The following is a 13795-nucleotide window of genomic DNA, read 5'->3' on the forward strand; positions in this document are numbered from 1 at the left end:
TGTTTCAATCTAAGGAGAAATGTTTCTCTTGTTTTCAGCCAAAATATGAACAGTAGTGTCTAGAAAAGTTTCCTTTAAGCCTAATTTGTTTAAACATTATGTCAAAGCTTCTGTTTTGAAATGCAGCAAATAGTCTTTCCTTGCAGGAACTTTTTCCTAGTTTAGAGCTGTGTTATATACAGCAATCAGCCCTACCGTAGACTTCATTTCAAGGATTTGCTCTCAAAATTATGTGAAGCAAAGAAGCTTCTCATCTCAAGGCTCATTAAATTAGCCTTCCAAAATATAAGATTTTACTTTCTTTTAAATTCAACGTAGTGAGCAACATTTTGCCCCACTTTTGCTCTAACAAAGCAGAACAAAATTATTAATTGGATTCAGTTTGCTTGCTGACTCTGAAGTGATCAGATGACAACATTTATTTTTCAGTGACTATTTCCATTGCTGTTTTCAAGCAGTCACTCTTACGGAGTTATAAAATCCATGTTTCACATATTTTCTTCTCTATTGTCTTAACCTTCAAGGCCAGTCCGTCTTCAGAATTTAATAGTGCTTTCAGACTTTCATCTCTTATAGGCTTGATTATTGTGTGGATTTTCATGACTTTCTTGTAGCTTGTGAGGAGATGTCCAGAGAGGAACACTGGTTTGGATTAAAATATGTAGATGAATAATGCGGTGCACTGAAACCTGCCACAGGAAGACAGAAATCTGAGTCGCAGAGGGCCTCAAGGCTCATTTCACTGAAGTTATGGAAGCTTTGAAGACTTGCTTGGGCAAGATTTCTGTTTCACATATTTGAAAGGCAGCTACCTGGGTCTCTATACATACTCTTAGGGAAAACTGCAGAACAAACAATAACACTTCACCTTGCCTTTATTTGGGGTTAGAGAGCTCTCTGGTCACAGTAATCCTTTGTCCACAATAACCTCTTTTACAGGTTTCCTTGCTATGCAATTTAACACCCTGGTAAGCTACACGTTTCAGCAGTTCTAACATCTGCACAGTAGCAACTGCACATTTTGTGGGCATAAATGACTAGTTGCAGAGGCTACGTCATTGGTGAGGGAATGGTGGAGGTGAGAAAATGTTTTTCAGACTATATAAGTAATTTAATCTTTTATTTCCTCTGTGGTATATATTTTCATTGATCACTACTCTGTTGAAATTGGTTTACCTGGTTTTCACAAGTTGGATGCATTAGCTTCTGTATTAGATGCTTTTGCATTAAGTGGTTCTTTGCATGTCCCTAACTACTCACCTTAAAGTAGCTAAGACTTTTGTATTAACCAGCAGCTGGTTTGCAGTAATTTGCAGTAATCCTTTTTTCTTTCTTTTGAATGAGAAACCCTTTTGCTGACAAAGTAGTAAACTGTCGGAACAAAACATCCTAATCAGTCTGATCAACGTCCCCAATAACTTGTTTATAAATTCATCAGTTGCTTCTGAAGTAATGGGTGGTATGCCAAAAAAATCTTAATTTCTTATTCTCCTCCTTTGCAGGATGAAAGGCTAAATTATGTGTTCGGTTTGCCTTGTGATCTGTGGAAATAAAACTTAAACTGCTTTAACATTAAGTGTGCATTTCTGTTTTCAACCTGAAATTTCCAAATTTCCTCCCTTGCCCTCTCTCTGCCTTTTAATCACATTTGTTACCCCTTTGTGTGTAAATGGTACTTGCATACCACCTGCACCCAAAAGAAGGCGCTTCCAAAATTAGTGGCAGGTCAGCAGCTTTAGTTTATAGTGTGAAGATTGCTATGGGTATACCTGAGGGTGGGGTTTGGCTCAGTTTGACGTTTTCCTTTCACTCTTTATTTCTGCATGAAAAAACACCAGCAAGCTTCTGACTGATTTTGACTACTCTCATTCTTCTAGAGACATTGGTTTTCTCTCTCTTTCAGAGAAATAGCTTTTCATAAGCTAATTTGTAATTTATTTACAGCTGGTATTTCTCCCACAGTTTCCCTGCTCGAGTCCTGTACAACATCTCTTGCTCAAACCCATATATTATAGGACATGAATCTTCATTGGTCTCCACTGTTGCCTCCATCACTTTATGGTACTTCCCATGTTTCCACACTACAAATTCTTGCTCTTTGCAATCTGCTGTCTTTGTATCATATTCTGCCTTTGTATTCTTCTTCCAGTTCATTCAATCTTCAAGCACCCCTAAACAGTCCCCCTTTTCTGCTATCACAAGTTCATTTATTCTGCATCTAAAGCTATATGGCATCAAAGAACATCTACCACCTACTCATTTGGCAATGTATAGTATACATTGTTTAAACATGCCATTGTTTCTACCACTACATGTTCTGTTACCATGGCCCAGAGCAAATGATCAAAAATCCTCTATGTGTGATGCTTAGAGTAACCTATTATAAATTTTTCCAGCAATTTTGGGATTTCTTTTATATCCCTTCTTTTATCTTCTATTCTACTAACCTATTATATACTCTGGACAAATAGGGCTCAAACTATATTGCAGGATTTTTTAATCAAAGGAATTAACCTTTTAAAAGTTAAACCAGTAGATTTTACAACTCCATTTCTAAAAACTGTATTTGTTTTAGCTTACTGACCCATGAGAAAGCATATTTGCAGCAGTCTATTTTTTAAATCATCAAAGTAAGAAGAAATTGTTACAAATGACTACCAAAATGTTTTGGATTTTTTTCAGGTTTTGAGTTACGTCCGTACGGAGTGGGATCCACTCAGTGCTAGCTTCAGCACTAATCAGCCTTATCAGGTTTACACAGTAGAGCACTCCATCTCCGCAGACAAAAAGCCCATGGCTGACAGCTGCGTCTACAAGTGTGTTAGGAACAAAATTCAGTGTGTAGCAGTCACCAGAATACCACTACGATCCAAGGCCATCAGCTGTTGCAGAGATGTTACAGAAGACAAACTAGTCCTGGGTTGTGAAGATTCATCAATAGTTCTCTATGAAGCCTACAACCAAGTGACTGTGTTAGCCCAAGCAGAACTGCTGCCTGCTTTAATAACCTACCACCCTTCTGGAGCCATATTCATGGTTGGCAGCTCTCAAGGGGAGCTGCAACTTTTTGACACGGCACTGTCCCCAATTAAAATTCAGCTCTTGGCACAAGACTATTCACCTGAGGCAACTCTGCAATTCAGTAAACACTTTGACGTGCCTAGCAGCCTCATCCAGATCCAGTGGGCTGCTCCTCAAGTTGCATCTGCCAGCACTGACAGCATGGATATTCATGATCTTTTGTTGGTTAGATTCGACAAAGGACCCTTAGGAGTACTTCACTTTAAACTTGGTAAGTTACTGAGCACATCTGTTGAACCTTGAGCGCTCAAGGAAACATCTGTACCTCACGAGTTTTTTGTAGTTTGAAACACCCTAATTTTAGATATATGGGACCATAGCCTTAAGAGCACGTAGTTCCAATGATATCTGAAGATGTGAACCAAGGAGTTCATTATGTTTAACCAAGGAGTCCATTATGTTTCACAATTACTTAGTATCTTTTCATATGGGGTCTGACAGAATAGGACACCGATCTCTTGCAGGATCAGGGTCCCATTATGTTCCCCGCTACTCTAATGAAGCATAACAATTTCTCATATGGAAAATTCTTTTAATCTGTAGTGTATCATTTTAGGAATTGTATTCATTCTGTAGTAATACCCCTAAGAAGCTAAAATAAGCTATATTTAATAATAGAATAGTAAAGCTATTTTCTTTCCTAAATTATTTTTGTGTGTGTATGATGCAACTGTCCTTTCCATTACAATGTAAACTTGTCCCAGTACTCTGTTCTTCCTGACTTCAGTACACAAAGTTACACCGTTTCTTTCCTTGAAGACTTTTCACACAAGAAGGAAGGTTTTCATAAACTTCGGAGAAGTTTGGTCTCTCAATTAATTTGCCAGGAGTTATGAATAAAAGAAGAAGTAACAATACTAATTTTAGAATTTATATAGCACTTCTTATTTTAGGTGTAAGGAGTCTTTAAGAGCATAAAACCGTAACATTCATTTTACAAACAGAATAACAAGAAGCAGTAAAGGAAAGCTAAAAGGCTTTCCAAGAGTTACACAATGAGTCAGTGGCTGAACTAAGAATAAAACCCCTGCAGTTGCTCATCAGTGAGAACTGTATTCATTCCATTCAAGTCAGGCAAGTTACAGTGGTGCAAACCCACTGTGAGAGCTAAAAAAACAATCATGCTTAAATCTTCTGACTACCAAGCCCGTGTTTCAGCAGGGCAGACAGCCATGTCGAATATACTCATCCTGGAAAATTTCAGCATTTTGCCCATTGTCTGCCCAAGGAAACAGGATTGCCTTTGTAGATCTTTACAGGAGTTTTCTATGATTCTTTTGTATAAAGCTATTGAGATTAGGAAGAAGCCTTTTTTTAAAAAACACTAGGTGACAGTAAGGTTTGAAAATCTACTTTATTTCTTTATTTATTGAGACACGCATGTGCTTTTGTGGGGGAAAATCCCGTCTAAAAGTACTGCAGACCTAAACATTTGAAAGACTGAATTTAAAAAACTTAACTAAGTATGCCACTGCAAAAGGTAAATTAATATAATAGGATGTTAGCAACAAAAATGTTGGATTGACTTATAGTTTTAAAAGAGCTGATCCAGATTATTACTGTTATTAAAAAAATATTAAAAAACTATTTACAAGTTACTATTTATTTTGAGATAATTCAGATGCGTTATGTTCAATGACAGCTTTAATAGTTGCAGAGTACCCCAGAACGCTAATTATAACAGCTATTTGATGTTTTTGTGCATGTTGGCCATTAAAAAAAAACCCTCTAAATTACGTCTTACCTGTCAAGCAGAAGGCACTCTACCCACATCTACCTGGCTTTTCTTCAGTCCTCCCTTGTGGGGTTTTCTCACAACAGCTTTCCAGAAAGTACAGCTTTCCCTTTGCTATCTTTAGCACATTTATGTTCTTACGAAGGCAAGCAGGCTCTCAGTGCAGGGATTTAGAGGCCTTTCCTGCTAATTGCCAGCTTGTAAACTTAATTGGACTGTCTCCCTGGGCACCGTTCCTAAATCAATTAGGCAGCGAGTTGGCTGTCACCTCTTTTTCCCAAGCAGGTTGCCTGGAAGCGCACCACCCAGGAGAAGTCAAGCATCCAAACGGGAAGATGTTGACCTCTACAGCTGAAAGTTATCACATTTTAAAATTCATTCTGTATAATTACTGTAAAATCTCTTCTAGGAAGAAGGCAAGGCTCTATCCCTCCCTCCCTCCCTGCCTCCCTCCCTCCCTTTGTCTTTGTAGTCCACTGTGCAAAAATATGCTGTTCTCTATTGCATCCTGGTTTTCAGCTTTACCCCTCTTCTTCTCAGTTCACCACACTACCAAGGTAATGCTGTGTTGATTAGTCAGTCCCTCTTCCCAACCTCAGCAGTTTTTAGGTCTCTGCTATTTAAGAAATAATGCAAATATATATTATATGGAAAATTTAGAGGTCCATGACAGCAAAACCCAGACAGGCAATCAGGACTGAAATAAAATCCGTAATTAACTCATGGCTTGGGATTGTTTCCCATAAAAGTCTGTTAAGAAACTATGTCAATGAGAATAGGCAAATATGTTTTTAACTTCCAGCTGACATGTTATGATTTTGGACAAATTCTGTGAATTCTCCATTGTGCTGTGTAGCCAGATTTATTTCAGGAAAAGATTCATATAAAATTTACCCTCAAACATTAATGGCAAATATTTTTGGTGTCTAATGCCAAATTCATTTTCAAAAGTATTGCGGCTTCTTGTCGTTGATGTCAACCCAGATCTTGGATAATGCCAAACTTGGTACTGGTGCCAGTGGTTCAGCATTGCCGGCCTCGAAAGACATGTTAAATATAATATTATATTTCATTAGCATGCAAATAAGTATTTTCATCTTCACTTAGCAATTAATGTGAAGATTGCCCAACTTATGTAATACTTTAAAAACACTAAACATTTAGGAAGAATAAAGTCTACCATAACAATTAGATATTATCACACATACATAGGTTAAACATGGCTATTACACAGTATAATGTCCATAGGCTTTAATACATGCAAATGTAAAGTGAAATATAATAGACAACCATATCTTTAATGACACTAAAGACCTAAAGTATTTCTCTGTTACACAAAATAAATGTGTAAGCTTTTTTTGCCCAAAGCGTCAGATCTGTGTATGCAAGTTCTCAGCAGGTTACTTGTCCTCGAGGTATAGTCAGATGTTTTTCTCTACTTTTTTTTCTCAATTCTTATTTTACATCACAAACAATATTCACAACTACATTTATGAAAATTTTGTGAGATATGTTTTCTATATATCAGGTCTGCTTTTCTCTGTTATCAGACCTTTTTCCCCAGCCATCCTATGGCTTTAATATCAGTATTGAAATTCAGCTTGTTCCCTTTCTCATCAGAATTTTTTTCTTACAATTAGTTCTGACAAACAACATCAGAATATAAATTGAGAAAATAAAAAAATAACATTATGTTTTTATTTAACAAGAGGGGAACAGTAAATTTATTCTGGTCTCTGTCTAATATCTGGAACAGTAGTGATAAAGAATACTCTAGTAAGTGACCCAAAGCAAGCAAGAATTGCTAAAATGCCATGTGTGGCCTATGTCACACGATCATTTGGCTAGTCAGAGACAATAAAAAACATTGCTTTCTGCAGCCTTTCAGTCACCTTTTCTGTTCAGAAGCTGAGATCTACAAGTCAAGAAGCACTGACAGTCTTTTAATTTCTATTTTTCAGAGATAAGAGTGCTGTAGATAAATCATGCTCTCATGGAGTGAGCAATGTGTCGCTCATTTTTTTCCCTTACGGCAAGCTTGTTCTTGGTTTCATGTGCAACTGTTAATTCCAGGGTCCCTAGATGTTGGTATCTTTCATGATATCCCCTCACAGAAGAAATGCTTCACTTAGAGAATTTTGCCAAGCTAGAAGTAAGTTCTAGAGCAATTGCAATATGGAGAGTAGTCGAGTAACTGTTGCTTTGAAGTTTGAGCTGCTGTAAACTTGCATACATAGGTACATTTGTTTGAGACAAATGCTATTTTTTAGTGTTGTGCAGCAGGTTTTCTCTACAGGAAGGAGATGCTATGAACATGAATTTATTACCTCCAATACAGTAATAATAAACTGGGAAAAAGCTTTTTCTACCGTGTTTAAAACAAACTTCATTACATGATGTTGTCACCAGTGGGTATTGGCCACATTCGCTCAACCTCAGCGTGTGAAGTTCACTGATGTTTTTTTCTCTGCTGTCCAAAGCACCCTCAGTCTAAATCTACCAAGATAATAAGGAGCTATCTCACATAAAAATTCAATACTGAAAACCATTAACTTAAACTTTCTAATTTTAACCAACAGCAGTTATTTTTAGCTGTTCTGAAAAGTAGTCAGCTACTGTTTTACATATTCATAACACTATCTTTGGTTTTAATATTTCCTGTAAAAGGTGTGATCACAAGAGGACAGCTGGGCCTTGTGGAAATCATCCACCAGTACATTTGTTACGATGAGATACATGAGGCAATTAATGTCCTGAACACCATGAACTGGAACACGATGGGTCGTCAGTGCTATATATGCTTGAGTGCCATTGTCAATCACCTTCTTAAACAAAAGCTTACACCAGACAGAGAAGGTAAGAGACTGATTGTATTTTTAATGTATTTTTGTGGTGTCTTTGTAATTCATATGTGGATAATGACAATATATTTATTGACTATATAAAGGAGACAATAGTGAGAATCCAGTCAGCCAGATTATGGTACTTCATAGTCAAATGTTGTATGCAGACAAATAATTTCAATAAAATCTGAATCAATGTGTTGATTGCATTTTAGTTCATTTGTATCAATAGTGATGATAAAATAATTCATATTTTAATATATATATGGTACAGGCATGACTTAATATATATAACACTATCATATATATGCTGTAACTTTATTACATTACATAAACTTAGCTTATGTTACAGAACAATGTTAGTTAATATAGAATTGAAATGTTTGTTATACATTCATGCTGAGACAGCATCAAATTAAGGAGGGATGTTTTCCTGCAACAGGGACAGGAGATTTTAGTATGGTTTTTAAGGTGCTTTTGAAGGGTCATTCTTTCATTACAAGATCCAAAGGCTTTGAATACACTATCCTCTGCTGCCTCCTTTAGGATTATAGCATTTGTCCTCAGTGTAATCTGGCCTCCTGCAGTAGTAGCTGGGGTCCCTCACAAGAAATTATGCATTTTAGGTTCAGCCTCGTCTCTGCTGAAGCCTGGTGTGATGCCTTCCTCTTGATTTGCTGCCTATCTTGAAACTCAATAGACTTCAAGATTTGAAGTGCCTTGATTTAGTGAAGGTGTTATCCTCCAGTCTAGCAGGCAGACAGCTGGGGACCAGGCATCTTTTGTGGCAAAAAAGAATACTTAGGATTCTGGTGTGTTTGATGATAGAAAAACTCCAAGGTGTCCTACATTGCTGCCAAGGCATCAGCTATCCCATTTTGGGGGATCTGATTAAAAAAATCTCTGCATTGCAAACAGAGTGCATCAATTCTAAATAAAACATGCTTTTAAAAGGACACATGAAAGGGACTGGTTTTGAAACTTTTGTAAAAATATGCATATTATAAATAGATGTCTGTGTGTTTCCCCCCATGCAGCTCCCTGTTTACAACACATGGAATTGTATTCTGTTCAGGAATTATTCTATGTGAATCTAACAAATTTGGCATGGTAATTTGTTTTCTTTTTTATTAGCAAAACCCAGTGGGGCCTTTTATTTATAGCGGTGGGGCAGTTATCTTTGAGATCTTTATTCTGCCTTCAACATCAAGCTGGCCTATCTAATGAATCTATAACTGTGCTAGTAGTTACTAGTATTCCATGTACGTTGAAATATTTCAGAAGTACAAAACATGCTGTCAAGAAAACAGCAATGGCAAGAGAGTATGGCTTGTTTTTGCAAAGGTACTGCTGTATTCAATTTTAATCTAAATTGACTGCTGCTTTGAAAGAAAATACGTTTAAAGTTCAACTTATCTTACTGTCTAGATTTAAAATAACACAAAACCAAATTTACTAACAGTTTGCCTGTGTTATTAACACAGTACTATTAGCACATTTAGTGCTATCGAGCCTAATAAAATAAAATGTAACTATGCTTGGAAATAAAGAACCATTATCACTAAATACAGAAATGGCTAGTTCAAACAAACATTAATAACAGCAAATTAATGAGATTTTGTCTGCTTAACAAGACAGTAGGTTATATTGTGCTTTTAAAGCCCCCACAAAATTCTGATTAGCAGTAGCAGTTTGCACATTCACTCTGAAAGGAGAACCTATATAGCAAATATATAGCAAATTCTCCCTATTCTGCCTATGAGGACTTGTACTACATGTTAACTCTCAAGCAGAAGTCACATGGCATAAATATTATTGATCATTAAATTTCCTTTCAGCTAAGCATGTGGGACACAAATGTATACCATGTATTTTCTTGTATTATTTATAATTTTTTTTTTTAAAACATGTAGAAAAATGACTAAGAGCTCCAGCTGTGGAGTATAGCAGTCAGAAAGTATTTAAAGCGGAGAGAACTTCTGCAACAAAAGGGCTTTATTTTATTGAGTACAAGGGAGGTTATCCTGTTTCCCACCACTACATGCTGTAGGAGAGAAAGTCAAACCCTTAGGGTTTCTAGACCCTTTTATTTAAAGTTTTTAAATATCTGTGGGCTGAAGGAGGTTCCTTAGACCTCAAGGCCATCACAAGAAGGGTTCTGTCACCTGCTGACCTAACACAATAATCCCTGAAAAACTGAACTTCCTTTTTGTTTGCCTAAGAGGACAAAGGTGATTTGAGCTAATTGAGAGTTGATCTCTACTGGACAAACTTGTTCAAACTGTATTACTCTTATGAGTCACTTTTAATTGTACACTGCTGGTAAGAACTTGATGTGTTATAGACTTCTTCATCCTTTTGACAGCTTTTGTTGCTCAAAGTCCTTGTCAACTCTGCCTCAAAGTGAAAGTTTATATGCACATTCGTGTTTGTACAATCTGTCATATTTTAATTTCATTTGTCCTACAACAACATCACATTTCATCAGTGTTTGAGGAGTTTGACTGACTGCAAACATGAGCAACCTCTTGTAATTGAAACAGTTTCACTTGTTTCATTGCTGCTGTGTTTGAACTCCACAGCACAGCTTGAGGCAAGCCTTGGAACCTTTTATGCTCCAACAAGACCCCTCTTGGATACAACTGTGCTGGAGTACAGGGACCCAATCAGCAGATATGCAAGAAGGTTCTTCCACCACCTGCTCAGGTGAATGACAGTTTCAACTTCTATCAACTTAAAATTAATTGCATATTTCAATAACTACCTACTTTAATGTGGTTAACATTTTCCAAGAGGACCACCCCTGAAAGAAATGCATTCATTGTTACTGTTTGTTTAACTTGCACTTCGTTCCTTTCAAGTAGAGTATTGCAGATAAAATCCTATTCAGAGCTCTTCTATCATCAATACACTTAAAATGAATCATCCTTTCCCTTTTAGCTTGATAGAAAAAAGATAGCATGCTTCTGAGAGATTTATATTCACCAACTGCTTGCAGATTAACTATTGAAACAGCTTACAAACTTGGAGAAAACACTGAGTTTAAATAGACGCTAAAGCGCAAATGAACAGTACATGGTCCAAGACGTTTTTGTCTTTGCACCATTGAAATCTGAGCATTTTGTTATTCTCACCCTCAAAGTTCTCATATAGAAATTCATATTCCAGTAATTTTCAGTGAATTTTCAGTGCCATTAAAATAAGAGGAGAAAATGAAACATTGAATTTGTCTGTAAATTATATGACATTAGAAGAGTCATAATACCAAATTCAGCTAGAATTTGTAGTACATTGCCTTATTGCTATATTTTTCCTTCAAAATAAATCAATAGCCTAAATTTCAATCAGTTATAAATAGCAATATACAGCAGTTTAACCTGTTCATGTGTTCAACCACAAATATAGCTGAACCATTCCCTCTGAGAATTATCCAGTGAGTGAAAATAAGGAGAAATTACCTTCTAAATGATATAATGTTTGTAACACGTTGTTGAGGAGGAGTGTAGATGGACACAGAAGACTTACAATGCACCCTTTTTTGGTGATTCATCCGGGTTATATACATTGTCTGCATATGCAAAACTAGAAACTGCAAGCTACTTTGATAGTACAGTATGTGCTTCTTTCAAATCTTAAAGAAAAATATTTTATACTGTCTTCTACGTTTTGAGTCTGAATAGGATCATCTTTCTGGTAAACAGGTTCATTCCAATGGGGAAATTATTCTAAGTAGAAGAATGCTCCAAATACCTGCATAATATGCACCAGCCTTTCACTGGAGTTTTCTTAATAGATGTGGCCATGATAGCAGGTACAAACTCTCCTTTTGCCTTTCTTCTAGAAACCAGCAGGGAAGATCTGTAGCTGCAATGGCCAACTGTAGTGGCTGCGGGCCAGTTGCCTGCAGAGGACAGATGTGGAAAGAATGCCTCAGAGATTGCTGAGAGGTGTAACTATAGTGCTTTTACATCTAAGAGAGAAAGGTGTATTCCCTCTGACTCAGGATTTGCTTCCAAATGCTAGCAGGCATGCAGAGGCATGGGGCCCTGGCTAAGCTTTCAGCCCTTGGGGCTGCTGAACACAGCTGAAACACTGACTCAATCGCCCTAGCAAACAAGAAGCTTCCGTGTCAGAATGCTGCCTGGACAGTATGGGGCACAGACAGGAGGTGTGTAGAAGAGTCTTCCTGTGTCTTTTACCTCCACTATGAAGCAGCTCTTGAACAATCTACAGTTGTGGCAGTTTTTGGAACAAATGTGTGTTATTTTGCTGTTTCCCTATTGTCAAAGGGATTTGTATTCAACTGAATCAAAGTGATAGGATCATGTGATTGCTGCAGAACAGATGGTAATGCTTAAAGCTTATCTGAGAAGACATAATCTAAGTACAAAATGAAATGTTCAAAAATGGGAGATTTATCTGATAGAAAGCAAAGAAATGATGTTCAGAGCTGATCTTTATTGTATTAAAGTGGCTGTGGCTGTGCCTTAATTGGTGTTTATTTCCTTTTAGATGTTTTCTTAAATGACTAGAATTATTTAAATGTAGGCTAAGCAGAGAGTACTACAGATTTGTTGGAGGAATGGTAAACCATGGTTCTGGGTGAGAGAATGCCATCTAGACGTGATGCAATGTCTGGGAGAATCATAGGGCGGCACAATGCTTGCTAATTCTTTCAGGCACGCAAAAGTTGCAGCCGCTGCTATTACATCTGTCTGTGAGGAGCCAGAAAGGCAAGCCACTTCTGCCAGCCTGCATTTACAATTGTAGGTTCAGAACAGGAAGAAAAGTGAGGAGAGAATTATGCTCTTGCCTTTTCGGGTCACCATATTATGCCCGTGAAGACACTGAGAATGGAGTAGTTCTCCCACTACCTGTTTGTCAGAGACAGCAACTGTATCTGGGTGTCAGGAAGAGTACATTTTAAGTCAGTTATATGCTCTCTGTCTCAACTGTTGTTATTTGATTTATTACTTTTTTACCCTTATTCATTTAGCACTAAATATTGCAGGCTAGTTACAAATAGTTAATGAATCTCTTCAGAGTGAATTTTTGTTACTGCAGATGTGTCTGCATGACCAAACAAGAAGACTTGAATGCAGAAGCACTGTAAACTGTCAATGCCAACTTGATGCAGCACTAAGGGACATTTGTTAATCTCTTGTGAGCATGAGGAGACAAAAGCAAAGTGATTACTTTGTACCCTGTTGCAGCAAGAAGTGGAGGAAACATAGCGCCTCCTAAATTACGTACACTATAAATATGGCTGATACTCAAAAAGTGTTTCTTGTAATAGACTAGGGCCTTTGGCAACTCCTTTGGGCTTCAGAGAAAGCAAGCAGCAGATGCAGAGAAGTTAAATCTAGAGCATAAGGAGCTAAAACACACAGGGTGAAACTCAGAAGTGGGGTAGGAAGAATGAGGAAAGTGGGGTTAGGAGCATGAATAGAAGACAAGGAATTGGGGATGAAGGCCTGCAGAGAGGGATGGGGACATAGAGTGTCCTGCAAAAGGGCAGAGTGGGAGTACAGAGCGAAATGGGGGAAGAGAGCTTAGGATGTGTGTGGTGGGCTGTAGAGGAGACCAGACACATAAGGGATGGACAGGGAAGGGTGGAGTCTTTCATACAAGATTAAAACATCAAAACCCTTAAATATTTCTAGATGTAAATCTGAAAAATGTTCATATAAACAAAAGGTTTCACCCCCCTCTCCAGCTTTACTTTGAATGCCCCACCAATCTGCCTTAAGCCTTTTCTAGAAGGACCCACTGTTGGGAGAGAAATATTAATTCATTCTACATGCTGAGACAATCTTTGACCTGCCTGCTGAGTCTGCCAAAAAGGTGCCAGTCATTGTTGTACTTTTAAAGATGTGAGTGTCTGTATTTACTAGAATTGAGAAATACAGTTACCTTTTCAGAAAGGCTACCCTCACCTAGTAATAATCATGTGCCAATGATTTTAATCTTTACTGTAGGTGGAAAGGTTGTATATCCAGTTGCAAATAACTGGAGACATCCATTTTCACATTATCAGTGAGATTATAGGCTAACTATTTTTCTGCCATCAAAGAGATCAGTTTCTAGAAAATGCTGAATGCTGTGATGGTAGGTTCCCTCTTTTAGCTATTGGGCA

The 13795-nt window shown here is 37.4% G+C and overlaps 1 protein-coding gene across 2 annotated transcripts in view; it reads left to right on the top strand.

Moving 5' to 3' along the window:
- The window catches only part of WDPCP (WD repeat containing planar cell polarity effector), a 161292-nt gene that overhangs the window by 82904 nt on the left and 64593 nt on the right, over positions 1-13795 (top strand). For both annotated transcript variants that reach the window (XM_052784223.1, XM_052784226.1), the window contains exons 11-13: positions 2683-3292; positions 7484-7672; positions 10242-10365. In XM_052784223.1, the coding sequence (XP_052640183.1) occupies positions 2683-3292; positions 7484-7672; positions 10242-10365 (923 nt within the window). The remainder of the gene's footprint in view (positions 1-2682; positions 3293-7483; positions 7673-10241; positions 10366-13795) is intronic.

Source organism: Harpia harpyja, chromosome 4 (assembly GCF_026419915.1).
Source record: "Harpia harpyja isolate bHarHar1 chromosome 4, bHarHar1 primary haplotype, whole genome shotgun sequence".
Lineage (NCBI taxonomy): Eukaryota > Metazoa > Chordata > Aves > Accipitriformes > Accipitridae > Harpia > Harpia harpyja.